Genomic DNA, 17,581 nt, shown 5'->3' on the forward strand with positions numbered 1-17,581 from the left:
ACACTGGTCTATTTTATTTCTACTGATGCAAACACAGAGCAGCCACTACCTGTGAGGATGGAATGAGAACGCATCCTCTCCTCAGGTTACAAGCAACACATATAAAAGTTGCTGGTGAACGCAACAGGTCAGGCAGCATCTCTAGGAAGAGGTACAGTCGACGTTTCGGGCCGAGACCCTTGTCCTAACTGTACCTCTTTCTAGAGATGCTGCCTGACCTGCTGTGTTCACCAGCAACTTTTATGTGTGTTGCTTGAAATTCCAGCATCTGCAGATTTCCTCGAGTCTCTCCTCAGATCAGCAGTCATTGTTTCCAAAGGAACCCCAGAAACAAAGATCTGATCCCAGAACTCAGCGCCTCATAAACTCGGGCAGCTCGAAGCCCCGGTCCATTTTACTTGGATCAAAAACTGTGATACACCAGGACCCAGCCTCACAGAGTCAACAGCTGAATCTGCCACTCACACACCACCCCCACGGCTGGCACACCACGTGATCCTACGTCACAAAGCGGAGGGCGGGGCAGATCTGCGGTAAAACAGCCTCACGTGACCGGCTGACGGGACTCCCATTGCAATTCTGTGGAAACAGACAGCCTGGGCTCCTGGTTTGGATCGTTCAACGCAGATTCAGTGAAGTCTACGCATTTCTGACGAGCCCAGATAACTGGGTACTAAATGAGTAACTGGCCCTCAGTACGGGGATCACGGCCCACATCAGATCTCCTCGCTCGGGATCGGGCTCAATACTCACCGATGGGAAAATGAAAACTTCGGCCCGCAAACAGCGATCCCGACCTTTCCCGATCCCGCTGCCGCAGATGAATCGGCTTCAGCACTGAGCGCAAAGGAAAACACCACCCATCTGGATGCAGTGAGCATGCGCGGCGTCAGTGTTACATCATCCGGAGGGCGGGGCCTCGGAAACATACGCGCAGATGCTGCCCATCCGCGGTCAAATGGAAGGGGGCAAATGGGATCACGTGACCGGTGGGGTTTCCCACCACAGGCAGAGACTCCAGTTGCCCGCCACTCTGCCTAAGAGGGTTGTACTTCGGTATTAGATACACGGAATACAAGTTTCTATTGAGTATATTGTTTATGGGAGCCGCTTTCTGTGTTAAAATAGCTGCTGAGTTTTCTATACACACAAAAAAAACTGAGGTGTGGACATGGAAGCGGTGCTTGCGGAAACTTTTAATGGTGCCCTGATTACCCATAAAGCCGGGAGTTGTAAATTTAGCCGTCGCTGAAGCACCGATCAAATGCGCAGGCGTCAGGATTGCGCTTTTCCCGAATATCACCCATGCGCGCAATACACAAAGGCCTCGGGAGGATCGGCAAGAGGTGAGAGAGAATCTCCGGGCGGGATTTTAACACCGACTTCGGGACAATTGTTGTGAGATCCAGATATCGTAGCCCGCAATCCCGGGACAGTCCTGCTCTCTTCCCTCTCTCTCAGCCCCACGCTCCGTACACGGGCCCCGGGGAGCTTCCGGCTGATGAGGGAGTGGGAACCGATAGATCTCTCAGACAGAGCTGAGCTCCAGCTGTCTAAATGCAAGGACTGGGAACTCGGAGAAAGGGAACAAAATATTTTACATCAGCTGTTGAGAAAATCACCTTTGTTCTACTTCCAATCACAAACAAGAGAAAATCTGCAGATGCTGAAAATCCAAACAACACACACAAATTGTTGGAGGAACTCAGCATTAGTACTCTTTTCCATAGATGCTGCCTGCCCTGCTGAGTTCATCCAGCATTTTGTGTGTTTTGCTTGTTCTACCTCCTCTTGTTCTGGACTTTTCCACCCGTAAGAACATGTTTTGACCCACTCTGTCTGGGTACATAATGATATCAAACAGCTTTGCACTGGGCAACAAGTAGCTCTCACATCACAAATGTGCCAGACTCCAATGGGACAGACTACTGCCTTCCCTTCATATTCATTGACATTGCCATCAATGAGTTTACCACTGTCAGTCACCTGGGGGAGGGTTCAGGGGAAATATTTATGTACAAAACAGAAACTGGTGTTACCTGTGTGTATTGTGGTGATGCAAAAGTTGCTGGAGAATTTGCAAGTGGGAAGAAATGGAGCGATATTTGAAAAAAAATGACTTTTTATAGCATCAGTTAGCAAGCAAATCACGTATGGACGGTGTTCAAATGCTCTGTTGAGAAAATTCTTCATTACCCACTGCAGGCCTGCTACATAGGTTGTGTGAGAGTGCAGATGAAGTCAATCAAACCCAGAGCAGATAAAAATGATTATTGACCATGATTTGCTAGCTGTTAAAATGAGAACCTCCATATATAACATTCAGTGTGCACATGTTGTGTCACCAGTTTAAGGAGTTGGAGCTGGGAATGAATGAATTCTGGATTCATCAGCAGTCGGAGGGGTGATTGATATGACATTGAACAGAGGTGAGTTACACCCAAGGTGTAGGACACATGAAACTGGGTGAGAGTCAGGAAGGGGAATGAGGTTAAATAGCCATCGCAGTGTACAGTACTCTTGTGGCCATCCCACACAACAACAGGTAGACCATAGAAAGGGTGCAGAGGAAATTTACAAGGACTTTGTGTCGATTAGGGAGCATGGTTTATGAGAATAAGTTGAGTGATCTCGGCCTTTTATCCTTGGAGTGACGGAGGATGAGAGGTGACCTAATAGAGGTGTACGAGATAATGAGGGGCATTGATCATGTGGATAATCAGATGCTTTTTCCCAGTGCTGAAATGGCAAGCACGAGAGGGCATAGTTCTAAGGTGCTTGGAAGTGGGTATAGAGGAGACATCAGGGGTAAGTTTTTTTTTTATGCAGAGAGTGGTGAGTGCATGGGATGGGCTGCTGGCGGTGGTGGTGGAGGCAGAAACAATAGGGTCTTTTAAGAGACTCCTGGATGGCTACATGGAGCTTAGAAAAATAGAGGGCTATGGGTAAGCCCAGGTAGTCCTAAGCCAGGGTCATGATCGGCACAGCTTTGTGGGCAGAGGGGCCTGTATTGTGCTGTAGGTTTTCTGTGTTCTCTGTTCTACCACTTTAGAAACTGTTGGAGGAGGTGGGGTGGGTGGTTATCTGGCAGAGGAAAGTCAAAGGGGTGATGTGGGTTCAGTAGTTCGGGTACCAGAACTAGAAGGGGACTAATGTCGTAGTGGTAAGGCTTGCTGGTGCTAGTGTGGTGGAGACAGGCTGGGTTAAACTGAAGTTGTAGTGGGAATGGGAGCCAGAATGACAGAACAGATAGTGGAGAGGGTGAATTGAATTGAATTGACTTTATTACTTCCATCCTTCACATACATGAGGAGTAAAAATCTTTATGTCACATCTCCGTCTGAATGTGCAACATGCAATTTTTATTAAGTTATAATAGAACACGACAGTCACTATAACTTAGAAATGCAATTGTATCAGCATGAATTAAGCAGTCTGATGGCCTGGTGGAAGAAGCTGTCCCGGATCCTGTTGGTTCTGGCTTTAATGCTGCGGTACTGTTTCCTGAATGGTAGCAGCTGGAACAGTTTGTGGTTGGGGTGACTCGGGTCCCCAATGATCCTTCGGGCCCTTTTTACACTCCTGTCTTTGTAAATGTCCTGAGTCATGGGAAGTTCACAACTACAGATGTGCTGGGCTGTACACACCACTCTACAAAGTCTGTGATTAAGGGAAGTACAGTTCCCATGCCAGGCAGTGATGCAGCCAGTCAGGATGCTCTCAATTGTGTCCCTGCAGAAAGTTCTTTGGATTTGGGGCTGCATTTCAAACTTCTTACAACCGTCTGTGGTGAAAGAGGCACTGTTGTACAGACCACATGAGATCCTCTGTGATGTGTCTGACGAGGAACTTAAAGCTGTTCACCCTCTCAACCCCAGATCCATTGGTGCAAATATGGGTTAGCCTGTCTCCATTCTTCCTGTTGTCCACAATCAGCTCCTTTGTTTTTGTGACAATGAGAGAGAGGTTGTTTTCTTGACACCAGAGACCTCAGGGCATGGAATGTGATATTGTAGCCATTACTGGGACTTGTTTGCACCCAGCAATCTGAGGAATTCAGAGAAATAAATTTGTGGAGAGATCACAGACTATGCCAAGAAAGAATGCTTCATATAGTGAGCGATTTTAAATTCCCAAAGATTACTGGGGCTCCCGTATATAAAAGGACTGGATGGGTAGAGTTTGTCAAATGTGCCCGAAGTCAGCATGTAGAATTCCCGACATAGAAGTGTGCAATAAACTATTAGAAAATAATCCAGGGCTAGTAACAGAAATTAGTGTATCGGAACACTTTGTATGTAGTGATCATAATGTCAGGAGATTCCAAGTTAATATAGAAAAAGTGAAGACTGAACCATGGGTTCAATTCTCAATTGGAGAAAGGTCAATTTTGATGGTATCAGAAAGGATCTGACAAGTGTGGTTTGGGACAGGCTGTTTTCTGACAAAGGAGTACTTGGTAAGTGGGAGGCCTTCAGAAGTGAAGTTTTGAGGGTGTAGAGTTTGTATGTGCCTGTCAAAGTAAAAGTTGAAAGTTAACTGGTGCAGGGAACCTTGGTTTTTAAGGGATATCGAGGCCCCGGATATTTTGTTCCTCTAAATGCCTCAGACTGTTGGGTGCGACCAAGATTCATTAATGACTACAATAATCATAATTTCATGCCGTGAGCTCATCTGACATTTTTTTTTTAGTTGTCGTCAGTTGCTTTCTAAAAGCTTCCTAATACTTTTTGTTCTTTTGTTTGCCGTCTCTTTGGTTCTTATGTTGGCTTAGGCTTCTCTTTTCAGCCATGGTTGTGTCCTCCTGCCTTTACAATGCTTCCAGTTCTTTGGGATGTATCAATCACTCAGCTCCCGAATTGCTCCCAGAAACTCCAGCCATTGCTGCTCTGTTGTCACGCCTACCAGTTTCCCCTTCCAGTCAAGTTTGGCCAGCTTCTCTGCCACAGAAACATGGAGAAGGTCAGTACAGAAACATGCCCACTCTGGACGATCAGAATGGTAATCTATGTGAGGAGACAAAATAGATGGGGGAGATTTAATTTTTTTTTTTTTTTTTTTTTTTTTTTTGCATCTCTATTTTTCAGGAGTTGGACACAGAGTCTATAGAAGTGAGGCAAAGCAGCATCAACTTCATGGACCCTGTACAGATTACAGAGGTGGGGATGTTTGCTGTCTTAAGGCACATTAGCGTGGATAAATTCCCAGGGCCTGACAAGTTGTTCCCTGGGACTCTGCGGAAGACAAGTGCAGAAATCGTCAGGGCCCAAGCACAGTGTGATGTCAGATCACATCTTGGTGACTAAAGTGATCTCATCTGAAATGTTGCCTTCACCCACTGATGTATTTTGTAAATCTTTTCACAGGTTAAGAACGGCAAGGAATTTGTCTCCCAGAATCTCAGAGACAACACGCCAGTGTTGCCCTTCTTGTCCATTAAGAAGTGGATCGAGGGATTCACTCAATCATCCTTCCTGCTCACACTGTTGGAATGGATTCACTCAGTCATCTGAACTGAAAGTCCATCAGCAATTCCACACTGGGGCACGGCCACTCACTGTTCTGTATGTGGGAAGGGAATTAGTCAGTCATCCCACCTGCGGACACATCAATTAGTTCACACTGGGCAGAGGCTGGCCACCTGCTGAATTTGTGGGGAAGGATTCACTCGATCATCTGACCTAATGGCTCATCAGCGAATTCACACCAGGGAACGGCCATTCACCTGCTCGGACTGTGGGAAGGGATTCACTCGCTCATCAAACCTACTAGCTCACCAAACAGTTCACACTGGGGAGAGGCCGTTCACCTGCTCAGAATGTGGGAAGAGATTCGCTCGCTCATCCAACCTGCAGGCACACCAGGCAGTTCACACAGTGGAGAGGCCGTTTACCTGCTCAGACTGTGGGAAAGGATTTATTCTGTCATCTCAACTGAAGGTACATCAGCGAGTTCACATGGGGGAGAGGCCATTCACCTGCTCAGACTGTGGGAAGGGATTCATTCTGTCATCTCAACTGAAGGTGCATCGGCAAATTCACACTGCGGACAGACTGTTCACCTGCTCAGACTGTGGGAAGGGATTCACTCGGTCATGTCAACTGAAGGAACATCAGCGCATTCACACTGGGGAGAAGCCTTTCACCTGCTCAGAGTGTGGGAAAGGATTCACTCAGTCATCCCACCTACAGGCACACCAGTCAGTTCACACTGGGAAATGGCCGTACACCTGCTCAGACTGTGGGAAAGGATTCACTAGGTCATCTGGCCTAAAGACACACCAATCAGTTCACACTGGAGTGTGGCCATTCACCTGCTCAGAATGTGGGAAGGGATTCTCTCAATCATCCAACCTTCTGGCTCACCAGTCAGTTCACACCAGGGAGAGGCCGTTTACCTGCTCAGACTGTGGGATGGGATTCACTTCATCATCTAACCTACTGAGACACCAGTCAGTTCACACTGGGGGGAGGCCGTTCACCTGCTCGGATTGTGGGAAGACATTCACTCAGTTATCCAGCCTACAGACACACCAGACAGCCCACACTGGAAAGAAGCCATTCACCTGCTCAGACTGTGGAAGAGGATTCACTCACTCATCCACCCTACGGAGACACCAGTCAGTTCACACAGGGGAGTGGCCATTCACCTGCTCAGACTGTGGGAAGGGATTCATTGGGAGATTTCAACTGAAGGTTCATCGAAGAGTTCACACTGGGGAGAGGCCATTCACCTGCTCAGACTGTGGGAAGGGATTCACACAGTTAGCTAGCCTACAAGCACATCAGTCAGTTCACTCTGGGGAGAAGCCATTTATCTGCTCGGATTGTGGGAAGAGATTCACTCAGTCATCTCAACTGAAGGTACATCAGCAAGTTCACACTGGGGAGAGGCTATTCACCTGCTCAGACTGTGGGAAGGGATTCACTTTGTCATCTCACCTGCTGACACATCAGTCAGTTCACACTGGGGAGAGGCTGTTCACCTGCTCAGATTGTGGGAAGAGATTCACTCAGTTATCCAGCCTGCAGACACACCTGGCATCCCACACAGGGAAATGGCTGTTCAACTGCCCAGACTGCGGGAAAGGATTCAACCACTCATCCACCCTCCAGAGACACCAGTCAGTCCACACTGTAGTATGGCCGTTCACATGCTCAGACTGTGGGAAGGGATTCACCCGGTCATTTCAACTGAAGGTGCATCAGAGAGTTCACACTGGGGAGAGGCCATTCACCTGTTCGTTGTGTGGGAAGGGATTCACACAGTTAGCTAGCCTACAAGCACACCAGTCAGTTCACACTGGGGAGAAGCCATTTACCTGCTTAGACTGTGGGAAAGGATTCACTCAATCATGCCACCTGAAGCTACATCAGCGAGTTCACACTGGGGAGAGGCCATTCATCTGCTCAGTGTGTGGGAAGGGATTCACTCGGTCATCCGACCTATTGGCACACCAGGCAGTACACATTGGAAAGAGGCCATTCACCTGCTCAGACTGAAGGAAGGGTTTCACCCATCTATTTGGTCTAAGGGACACCAGTAAGTTCACACAGCGGAGATGCTGTTCACCTGCTGTGACTGTGGAAGGTGTTCAGTCATGTATGTAACTTTATGACACACTACTGTAGTCAGAAAAGTTTTAAGTTTATGAATTCTGCAATTATTGTTGCTGCTCACCACACCCAGTTCTGCACCCTGGTCACTGGGCATGGGAGAAGTTTCTTCTACTGCATATTCACCTTTAATGGGACTGGAGTTTAATATTCTGGATCTGTGACAAATAAATCAGTTCTGTTTTAAACTCTGTCTCCGGTACTTAGTGAAACAACACCATAAGATACCACGTAACGTGTGTTCTATTGCTGCTGATACTTTTACTGGGTTGTGTGTACGTGACACTGGGAAGAGTTCTCCAACTCTCAGTCAGGTGCTCCACGCTTCCTTGTCACTATCTTGTCTGCTCAGATGGTTGGGATGTCTCCCATGAAGGGTCATACTCATTCCACTGGTTAATGTTTTCTTCCATTGTGATGATTCCTTTTTCTGAGTTGGCCTCTCATTTAAGTTTTCTGGTCTGTATTTCTTATCACGACTGCATACACACACCTGGAGTTCTGAATCCTGTTCATTTTTGATGAAAGTATATACTTAGAAGTTTTATCTGACTGTTGTGTGATTTTTTTTTTTCGTGTGTGTTACTTCTCTTCCTCCTGTCCAAGGTAATGTTAATCTAAGTGGGTTTGAATGTAAATAGTCTATTCTAAACTTTTCTAAAGTTCTTATTTATCTTTGTAAATTTGACTGATTGAAATGGGACCAAGATATTTTTTTTATTTCAAAAAAAAGTCAATTGATGAAGATGTTTATTGCCTTTGTTGGATTTGTTAACTATTGAGCTCTGTTTGGCAGTTTTTTAAAAAAAAACTTTGAACTAAATTTTCTTAAAGGTTTTCTCTATTTTGCACTACTTTCTATTTTCTTTGCTTGTTGATATTCCAGATATGTGGGTGTCAAGAGTCCCAATGAAGGGTCTTGGCCCGAAATGTTGATTCCCATCCATAGATGCTGCCTGACATGCTGAGCTCCTCCAGCACTTTGTGTGTAGTTCACTGGATTTCTAGCATCTGCAGGTCCTTTTGTTTCCCAGATACTTACATGTTTCTTAAAAGAACAAGCTGGTAGTGGGGTTGTGTGGCTCTGTTGGTAAAATATTAAACAAAATCATTAGAAAGAAGTGGCATAGGGTCGGAAGGTGTAGAATCTGTGGGTAGATTTAAGGAGCAGCAAATGTTAAAAAAAAAAAAAAAAAAAAAAAAAATCCTTGATGGGAATTGTATGGAGACCCCCAAACAGTAGTAAATATGTGGTCCACAAAATAAAATGGGAGATAGAAAATGCATGCCAAAAGGGCAATGTTACAATAGTCATGGGGGATTGTCATGCAGGTGACTAGGAAAATTAGGATGGTGTTGGTCTCAAGAGGAGAAATTCGTAGAGATCCTACAAGATGCTTTTTTACAGCAGCTCGTGATTGAGCCCACTTGGGGATCAGCTATTCTGGATTGGGTGTTGTAATGAACCGGATTTAATTAGGTCACTTAAGTTCAAAGAACCCTTAGGGGCAAGTGATCTTAATATGATCAAATTCACCCTGACATTAGAGAAGGAGAAGCTAAAGTCCGATGTGGAATAAAGAGAATTACAGAGGCATGAGAGCAGAATTGGTCAAAATTGATTTGAAAAGAACACGGGCAGGGATGAAAACAGAGCAGCAATGGCAGGAATTTCTGGAAGCAATTTGAAAGGCACAGGATATACAAATCACAAAGAGGAAGCAGTATTCTAAAGGTGAGGTGACAAAACCGTGGCTGATCAGAGAAACCAAAGACAACATAAAAACCAAAGAGAGAGCATGGAGCAAAAATTACTAGGAAGTTAGAGGATTAGGAAGCTTTTAAAAACCAACAGAATGCAACTAAAATAAATAAGTATGAAACGATGGGATACAGTGGTGAGCTAACCAGTAATATTAAAGAGAACGCCATTTTTTCTTCAGGTACATTTAGTGTACAAGAGAGGCAGAAGTGGATATCAAACCACTGGGAAATGATGCTGGAGAGGTATTAATGGGGTGGGGGTGCAAGGTGATGGCAGATGAACTGAATAAGTATTGTACATCACTCTTATCTGTCGGAGACACTGGCAGGAATATGAAAGTCCCAGATGTCAGTGGTCAGAATGTGTAAAGTTACGTTACTCGGGAGAAGTTTCTTGGGAAACAGAGATGGTCTGAAGGTAAATAAATCACCTGGACCAGATGGTGAACACCCCAGAGATCTGAAAGAAGTGGCTGAAGGGATGTGGAGGCATTAGCAATCATCTTTCGAGATCTTACCCCCACTATCCGAAATCTCCTCTCCTCACCCACCGTCCCAACTCCAGTCCTGTCCCCGCTTGCAGGGCAACAGTCTGCCGGTGTTTGCCCCCAGTGTGGTGAATCGCCACCACCGTGGGCTCAGACATTTCCACAGATGAGCCCCTCCTGTCCCCACCGGGACAAACATCCTGTCCGCCCCCTCTCTCACCGTCTTCATCCTCTCCCTCCCCGGGGAACCGGCATCAAACCGACGGGCCGAGCGGTCTCCTCCTACCTCTCAGCGATACATCAGACTCCGGCCGCAGGAGACGCTTCACAAACGCCCCAACTTCCCTCGGAGGGAATTAGAAGTAAATCAAAAAATGGGACATTTACTTTGGGATTTGTTCCGCTCGAACAGTGAGTCCGCCGTCGGCGTGGAATACGATTTCATCAGGGGTAACGCCCTCTCGACTGGTCCGCCTCTGCTATTGGGTGCAAACACTGATCGACATTCCTGTCCACCAATGGGAATAGAGCAGCTCCTGAAGCGTTGGTTTTCAGCGGTGCAGGAGGGCGTGGTTACGCGATTAGCAGCTCAGCCATTAAACCGATAAAGCTCGAGCTCACCAGCGCGTGGGTGACGTAAGACACAGCGCACGTGAGGGCAGATCCCGGTGTGGGGAGCCCATGTGTGATGTTAGGCGCGTGGGTGCGCCTGTGTGACATCACCTCTGGCAGGATCGATCGTATTTAAAAGCACCTTAATGGACGTTTCTTATGATTTCAGTGGGACAACAACATTAATCTCGGGTTTCATCACTGAATCCAGTGTTGTGAGATGTAAACTCCCCTGTTATGTGTCCGGCTGTGCCGTGTTGTTGGTGGAGTGGGCAGCGTGGTGTTTGTCTCGATTCGGGTCACAACACCAGAATTGCCAGCGGGGTCCACACACAGTGTATTAGTGACCAGAAAACCTCCCGTCCCTGCAGTCTTTGTCTCCTGGTAAACTCAACACCCTGACAATGTGGACCATAGACACCCCTTCCTCTCAGAGTCAGGGAATCATTGAGACAGTGATCAAAGAGAGGAATTATATTTAGCTCCTCCGCAGTTGTGCGGGGTAGGGTTGTTTTTTTTTGGGGGGGGTCAATATTAATTGTTGCGTTTTGTGCGGTGAGACGGATTTTTTTGAAGGTGAACCATTGGGATGCCGTTATTTTTTTCATGCTGGGGAAGCTTGATGTTTCTCTCTGAACGACTTTCATGTTCTTTGTTTCGTGGCTCTCTGGAGAAGAACAAAAACTCAGAGTTGTATATGGATACCTGCTTTGATAATAAGTTAACCTTTGAACTATCTGCTCCGAGCGGGACTTCCCGGTGTATAAACATTTTCACTCCGATTCCCATTCCGGTTGCGACGTGTCAACCCATCGCCTCCTCTTGTGCCAAGATGAGGCCACCCTCAGGGTCCAGGATCAGCACCTTATATTCCGTCTGAGTACCCTCCAACCTGATGGCATGAATATCGATTTCTCCTTCCGGTGAACAAATCTCCCGCTCACCTCTCCCTCCCACTCCCTCTCTTCCTCTCTGACTTTTCACGTCCTGTCACCTGCTGATCACTTCTCTCCGGGTCCACTGCTCCCTCCCTTTCTCCTATTCTCCACTCTCCTCTCCTATTAGATCATATTTTCTTCTGCTCTTGAGCTTTCCCACCTACCTGGCTTCACCTATCACCTTCCAGCTCGGCATTTCCTCGCCCGCCCCGATTTTATTCAGATTTTTCCCCCATTCCATCTCCGTCCTGAAGGAGGGTTCAACTGGAAACGTCGGCTGTTCATAGATGCTGCCCAACCTGCTGAGTTCCGCCAGCATTTTATGTGTGTTGCTCTGTATTTCCAGCATCTGCAGACTTTGTCCTGTTTGTGATTTACCTCTCCGTCGTCCATCCCGCCTCCGGCCACCGGTGGCGCCGCATGGACCTCCGGCCACTGGCGGCGCTGCATAGACCTCCGGCTACTGGTGGCGCTGCATGGACCTCCGGCTACTGGTGGCGCTGCATGGACCTCCGGTCACTGGTGGGATGAGCAGACCTCCGGCCACCGGTGGTGCTGCGGAGAACCTCCTGCTATACGCATGCGCAGTGCCGACAGCAGCTATAGCCGGTGTGTGCTGTTTGGGCGACGGTGAGTTGGATACCCTCAGGGTTGTGTAAATCTGGGTTAGGGCATTGGGAAATCAGCGCTAGCTTTGCCGGACGGCCGGAGCAGGGGTGCAGTGGCAATTTTTTGGTGCCGGAGCTGTACGAGGGGTGATTGATAAGTTCGTGGCCTAAGTTGGAAGGCCTAAAGTTATACAGCTCTCGTTACATCCACGTGTAGTTCAACTCTTTGAGTGATTATGCAGAAAGTTTGGAGTTAATAACTTTTGTGGTATTTCTGTTTCAGATAATTGAAAAATGCTAGGTTTTCTAAAATTGACTCCTTCCACCTTAGGCCACGAACTTACCAATCACCACATGGCATTTCAGCAATGATCAGCTTTATGTCTGAGGAGCATTTGATGGTTCTGCACCTGTGCTCAATGGAGTTCAGAGGGACGGTGGGGGTGGTGGAGGGATGTATGGTTAAGCAAACCTACGAAATGCTGAAAAGCCTGGATACAGTGGACATGGAGAGGATGTTTCCATTAGATATTAATCTGACAGCAGAGTCTCAGAATAAAGATGCTTACCTTAAAAACTGAGATGAGAAATTTTTTCTGGCAAAAGTATGTCTGATCTGTGGAAGTTGTTGCCACAGAGGTTGGGTGAGGCTGTCATTTGGGTATATTTATGACAGATTAATATATTCATGATTGCTAATTAGCTTCAGGGTTACAGGAGGAAGGCAGGGTCTTCTCTCAGACCCAGTTACAATCATTCCAGGTCTGGTAATGTGCTTCCAGCAGCCCAGCCCTTTAAAACCACTCCCATTCTGTGGAAGTCGAATCCGGATAAAGTCACTCAGAGACCGTATAAGTACAAACTCTTTATTCCAAGCACCCGGGGCTTACTCAGTCCAGGACTGTTCCCGACCAATCCACCAACTGACTAACAATTCCGCTTATGCCACAGGTATATCCATCCAGATACCCCACACACAAGACAGGCTGGAGCCAAAGTTATTTACTACATGACAGCCCCTAAAGACAAATTACAAAATAGTCATAATGGCTTACACACACAGAACAGACTGAAGTTGTCCTATCTCTGCACATGAGTGCACAGGGAGATAAGCATCCTGAAATCCTAGCTAGCTACCCTCAAGGAGAAATATGGCTCAGCATGGCTCAGCACATCTGTTGATCATCAGCAGTTTCTTTCAGAAAAACAGGCTGCTATTGTTTAACGAAGTGCTAACCCTTTTACATACTTTATTACTCCCTCCTTTTCATCATTACATGATCAACAAAGCAGTATTTTTTTACAGAGAAAGCAACCGAGTACAGCATTGACTTATCAGTGGGTAAAAACAGCAGACATCAGTAATGAGAACAATTATATGTACAACTATTAGGCCATAATGCAATATCTCGTCCCACATATTACCGAACATACCTCCGAAGACCACCATTTCGACCCTTCAGTGAACCTGTGTAAATCCTGCCCTACTTTCTTGATGCTGTCAATCTCCTTGGCAGTGTGCTCAGAGAGGGATGTAATGTTAGTAGACTCATCAGGGATATAGGTGCAGCATTCTGTGTAAATAATAGCACAGGTTCCCCCTTTCTCAGCCAGGATAAAATCTGAAGCCATACGATTCTGTGGGATTGTTTGCCGGATTGCAATCATTTCAGTGGATATTTCTGTTACTTGGGCCTGTGATTCTGTCAGGGCCCCTGCAGTATTGTGGCCAGCTCCTCAAGTGCTGTAGCCAAATTGATTATCTCTCGTGAATTCCTGGCTACTCCATAGGAGAGAAAAGCGATCATCCAAAATCGCTCAGTCTCAGTTATTCCTCTCCGCTGCTGGGCACCTGCAAGTATGGCCAGGATGCATGTTTCCCAGTACAGGAAGTTCTGTTTGAGAGATACCATCCCTCAGAACACTGACAGCCACAGTTATCTCTGACTGGACCACAGTTCCTCACCTCACTTCCCTGGGTGTTATTTGAGAAAGCTCAGGCTGAGAGTTCCTCACTCTGGTTCAGTGGGATTACTGTTGCGTAACCGGCAACAATGAATATTTACCGAGACAGGTTTTATAAAAACAACCAAACATTTATTAAACACGTATAAACGATAAGGAGGTAAAGACAAAGGAAAACTTTAACTGGAGGTTAACAGGTACGCAGTTGTTCACCAGCTCGCCACTCGACTCTGGTTCTTAAAGTGTTAAATGCTGAAAACAGTTCTTAAAGCGATACAGTCAGGTACAGTTCTTAAAGCGATAACTTCGAAAGTCCAACAGTTTTACACATTCAATTGGGAGAGACTTCTCTGGAGAACGATTTCTTCACCGACGCACCTTTACTGCCGGTTCTGTCCACAGGATTCCCGATGCCAAAAATAAACAGTTTAAATCAACTGACCTCAAATTCCTTTTAGAGAGAGAGAGAGCGTTTGTGCATGAACTCATTGCGCTATTGCAAGAGTTATCTCAATGCAGGTTCTCTCCAACGAAGACTCAATAAGGTCGATTCTTTATTAAACTGACAACCGATGTCGACTTCTCTCGATCCTTCACTTAGATGAATTCTTCACTCTCCCTTCAAAACTGTCAGAATTGAGTAAATTGGCACTTCCAGCCACAAATTCCCAGCTCAAATACAATATCTTGTAAGAGAACACACCTTCTGTTTTAAAAATGAAACTGCGTCACAAAAACAAACACGTAACAGAAACGGAGGCACAACACATTCTACCTGGAAATCCACAAACTCAAAACCCCACTGCGTCACCTGAGTCAACCCTTATTTCGTCACGGGGCACATGTCATCACCTGACCTCACATCGGCGGGAAAATCACATCAGGTGACCTCCAAAAGACCATTACCGCATTCTCACAAAAAACACAGATCTCCTTAAGCATGTAACATTACTGACATTGGAACCATAGTTTTACCATGCTGGGGAATTTCACCACAAACCCAGCAGGCCCCTAGTTCCACCTGTTTGGCATAGGTGTGACAGAAAGGTGTTAACATGGGGGCCCCCGGATGCTGGGGTGAGCCCTCTCAAAGACATAAACACGTACACCAATACATTTTCCTTTAGTCCGAGAGAGTCCATCCACAATGTTCCTTCAGTAACACGTTTTTTGTCTGTTTGATGTATTCACCGAGATTGCCCCTTCAGTTTCACAGCCGTGGGAGTGGTCAGTAACACCTGATATGGTCGCTTCCACTGAGGTCCCAGTTTCCCTTGCTTCCAGTTCTTGCTCAGGACAAAATTCCCAGGTTCTATGGTGGGATAGTCACTCCTGTCTGTGGGGTAGTTCTCTTCCTTGTAAGCCTGTTGTACCTGTGAATGTAATGCTTGGAGAATTTTGGTTAGTTGGCATATATATTTCCCCGTCTCTTCCCATAGGCCCTACAGCTACTCAATGAGTAAACAACAAACGTTGCTTCGGAGTTTCTTTGGAAGAGGTGGTCGGGGACAGAAAAGGCCTAACGATGATGATAACGCAGAGACAGCTGAGGCCGAGACTGCAAAAAAAAAGAAAGCTTCCTGCAACAGAAAATACGACAAGTCGTACATAAAACACGGATTTATTGCGACCGGAGACTCGCACGCTCCAAGCCTCCTGTGTGTGGTATGTGGAGACAAGCTGTCTAATGAGGCAATGAAGCCCTCAAAACTGCTTCGGCACCTTGAGACCAAGCACCCTGCACTTAAAGACAAACCCGTTGAGTTTTTTGTGCGGAAAAAATGTGAGCAAGCGGGACAGGAGCAAGTGGGACAGAAGGAAGTGCTGAGAGCCACCACCTCCACAAATGCTGCCGCTCTGAGAGTGTCGTACTTAGTGGCTAGCCGGATTGCTAAGGCTAAAAAGCCTTTCACCGTTGGTGAAGAATTGATTCTGCCTGCTGCCAAGGTCATGTGCCGTGAACTGTTGGGAGAAGCTGCAGCTAACAAGATGGCACAGGTTTCTCTTTCAGCTACCACAGTTTCAAGGAGAATCGATGACATAGCGGAGGACATCGAAGCACAACTGTTGGAACGGCTTAACGAGTCACCATGGTATGCTATCCAGGTCGACGAGTCTACCGATGTCGACAACAAGGCAATACTGCTGGTTTATGTGCGATATATATTTCAAGACGATGTGCACTGCCGTTGCCAACTAACACAACTGGGGCAGAACTATTCAAGTCTTTGAATGACTGCATGTCAGGCTAACTGGACTGATCATTCTGTGTTGGAATATGCACAGACGGGGCTGCAGCTGTGACTGGACGGCTGTCTGGTTTCACTACCCGAGTCTACACACTGTATCATACACAGCGAAATGCTGGTTAGCCGAAAAATGTCACCTGATCTTAACAGCGTATTGAGTGACGTTGTTGAAGTTATCAATCACATCAAAGCAAAAGCCCTTAACTCACGTCTGTTTGAGCAGCTTTGCGAGGAAATGGATGCAGAACACAAACGCTTTCTCTTACACACTGAAGTCAGGTGGCTATCAAGGAGGAGAGCCCTGGCCAGGGTTTTTGAGTTAAGAGAGCCGCTACAGAGATTTCTTTCAGGAAAAAAGTCACCACTGGCAGCACACTTCAGTGACGAGGAGTGGAGAGCAAAACTCGCTTATCTGTGTGACCTCTTCAACCTGCTCAATGAACTCAATTTGTCACTTCAAGGGAGAATGACAACTGTCTTCAAGTTGGCAGATAAAGTGTCTGCTTTCAAAGCCAAACTGGAACTGGGGGACGGTGAGTGGACAGGGGCATATTTGACATGTTCCCAACATTAGCTGGGATGTTGGGAGAGACTGAGGCTGCACCATCCCTCTCACAGCTGGAGCGCGATCACCTATCTTCGCTGGCGACAGAATTCGAGTGTTACTTCCCAAACACAAATGACCCGAGACGTGCAAAGGAATGGATCCGTGTCCCATTTGTGAATGTTCCCAGTGAATCATCCATGTCAGCGCGGGAAGAAGATCAACTCCTCGAGCTTGCAAGTGACAGTGGGCTGAAAAGTATGTTTGACATAACATCCCTGCCGGCATTCTGGATCAAAGTCAAGGCTGAATATCCTGAGATAGCCACGAAAGCACTGAAAACGTTGCTTCCATTTCCGACATCATGTCTCTGTGAAGCGGGGTTTTCTGCAATGAATGCAACGAAAACTAAATTGCAGAATAGACTGGACATAAGGAACTCCCTTCGAGTATCGCTGTCTCCCAACACCCCTCGATGGGACAGTCTTGTTGCAGGAAAACAAGCCCAGGGCTCCCACTGATTCAGCGATATTGGTGTGTTGCAATGATTTTATATGTTCATACGAGGAAAATATGTGCTGTGTGTTTAATATCCAAACGTTACTTAAAATGTTATGAAGCTATTGACTTATAAGTGACTTATAGTTGAGTTATCACTATATTCATGCAAGGAAAATATGTGCTGTGTGTTTAAAAATAAATTCATTACATAAACCCTTTTAGAAACGAAATTGAGTGTATTAGCCACTTATAAGTGACTTATAGTTGACTTATCACCTGTATTCTGGTCGTGATTA

The 17,581-nt window shown here is 46.4% G+C and overlaps 1 protein-coding gene across 2 annotated transcripts; it reads left to right on the forward strand.

The window, feature by feature from the left end:
- Positions 1-643: 643 nt before the first annotated feature.
- On the forward strand, positions 644-8,008 carry LOC140206754 (uncharacterized). 2 transcript variants are annotated; one of them, XM_072274954.1, is made up of 2 exons: positions 644-1,346; positions 5,367-8,008. In XM_072274954.1, exon 2 carries the CDS (start codon positions 5,685-5,687, stop codon positions 7,500-7,502), a length of 1,818 nt encoding a protein of 605 aa, XP_072131055.1. In that variant the 5' UTR covers positions 644-1,346; positions 5,367-5,684; the 3' UTR covers positions 7,503-8,008. The 2 variants fall into 2 exon arrangements, with proteins under 2 accessions (XP_072131055.1, XP_072131056.1); XM_072274955.1 differs by lacking the exon at positions 644-1,346 and adding an exon at positions 2,067-2,429.
- Positions 8,009-17,581: the final 9,573 nt, after the last annotated feature.

The sequence above is a fragment of the Mobula birostris genome, chromosome 13 (genome assembly GCF_030028105.1).
Source record: "Mobula birostris isolate sMobBir1 chromosome 13, sMobBir1.hap1, whole genome shotgun sequence".
Taxonomy (NCBI): Eukaryota; Metazoa; Chordata; class Chondrichthyes; order Myliobatiformes; family Myliobatidae; genus Mobula; species Mobula birostris.

Bases quoted from the DNA above. Each gene is read 5' to 3' on its own strand.
- LOC140206754 (XM_072274954.1), top strand. From the start codon at position 5,685: ATGGCTCATCAGCGAATTCACACCAGGGAACGGCCATTCACCTGCTCG.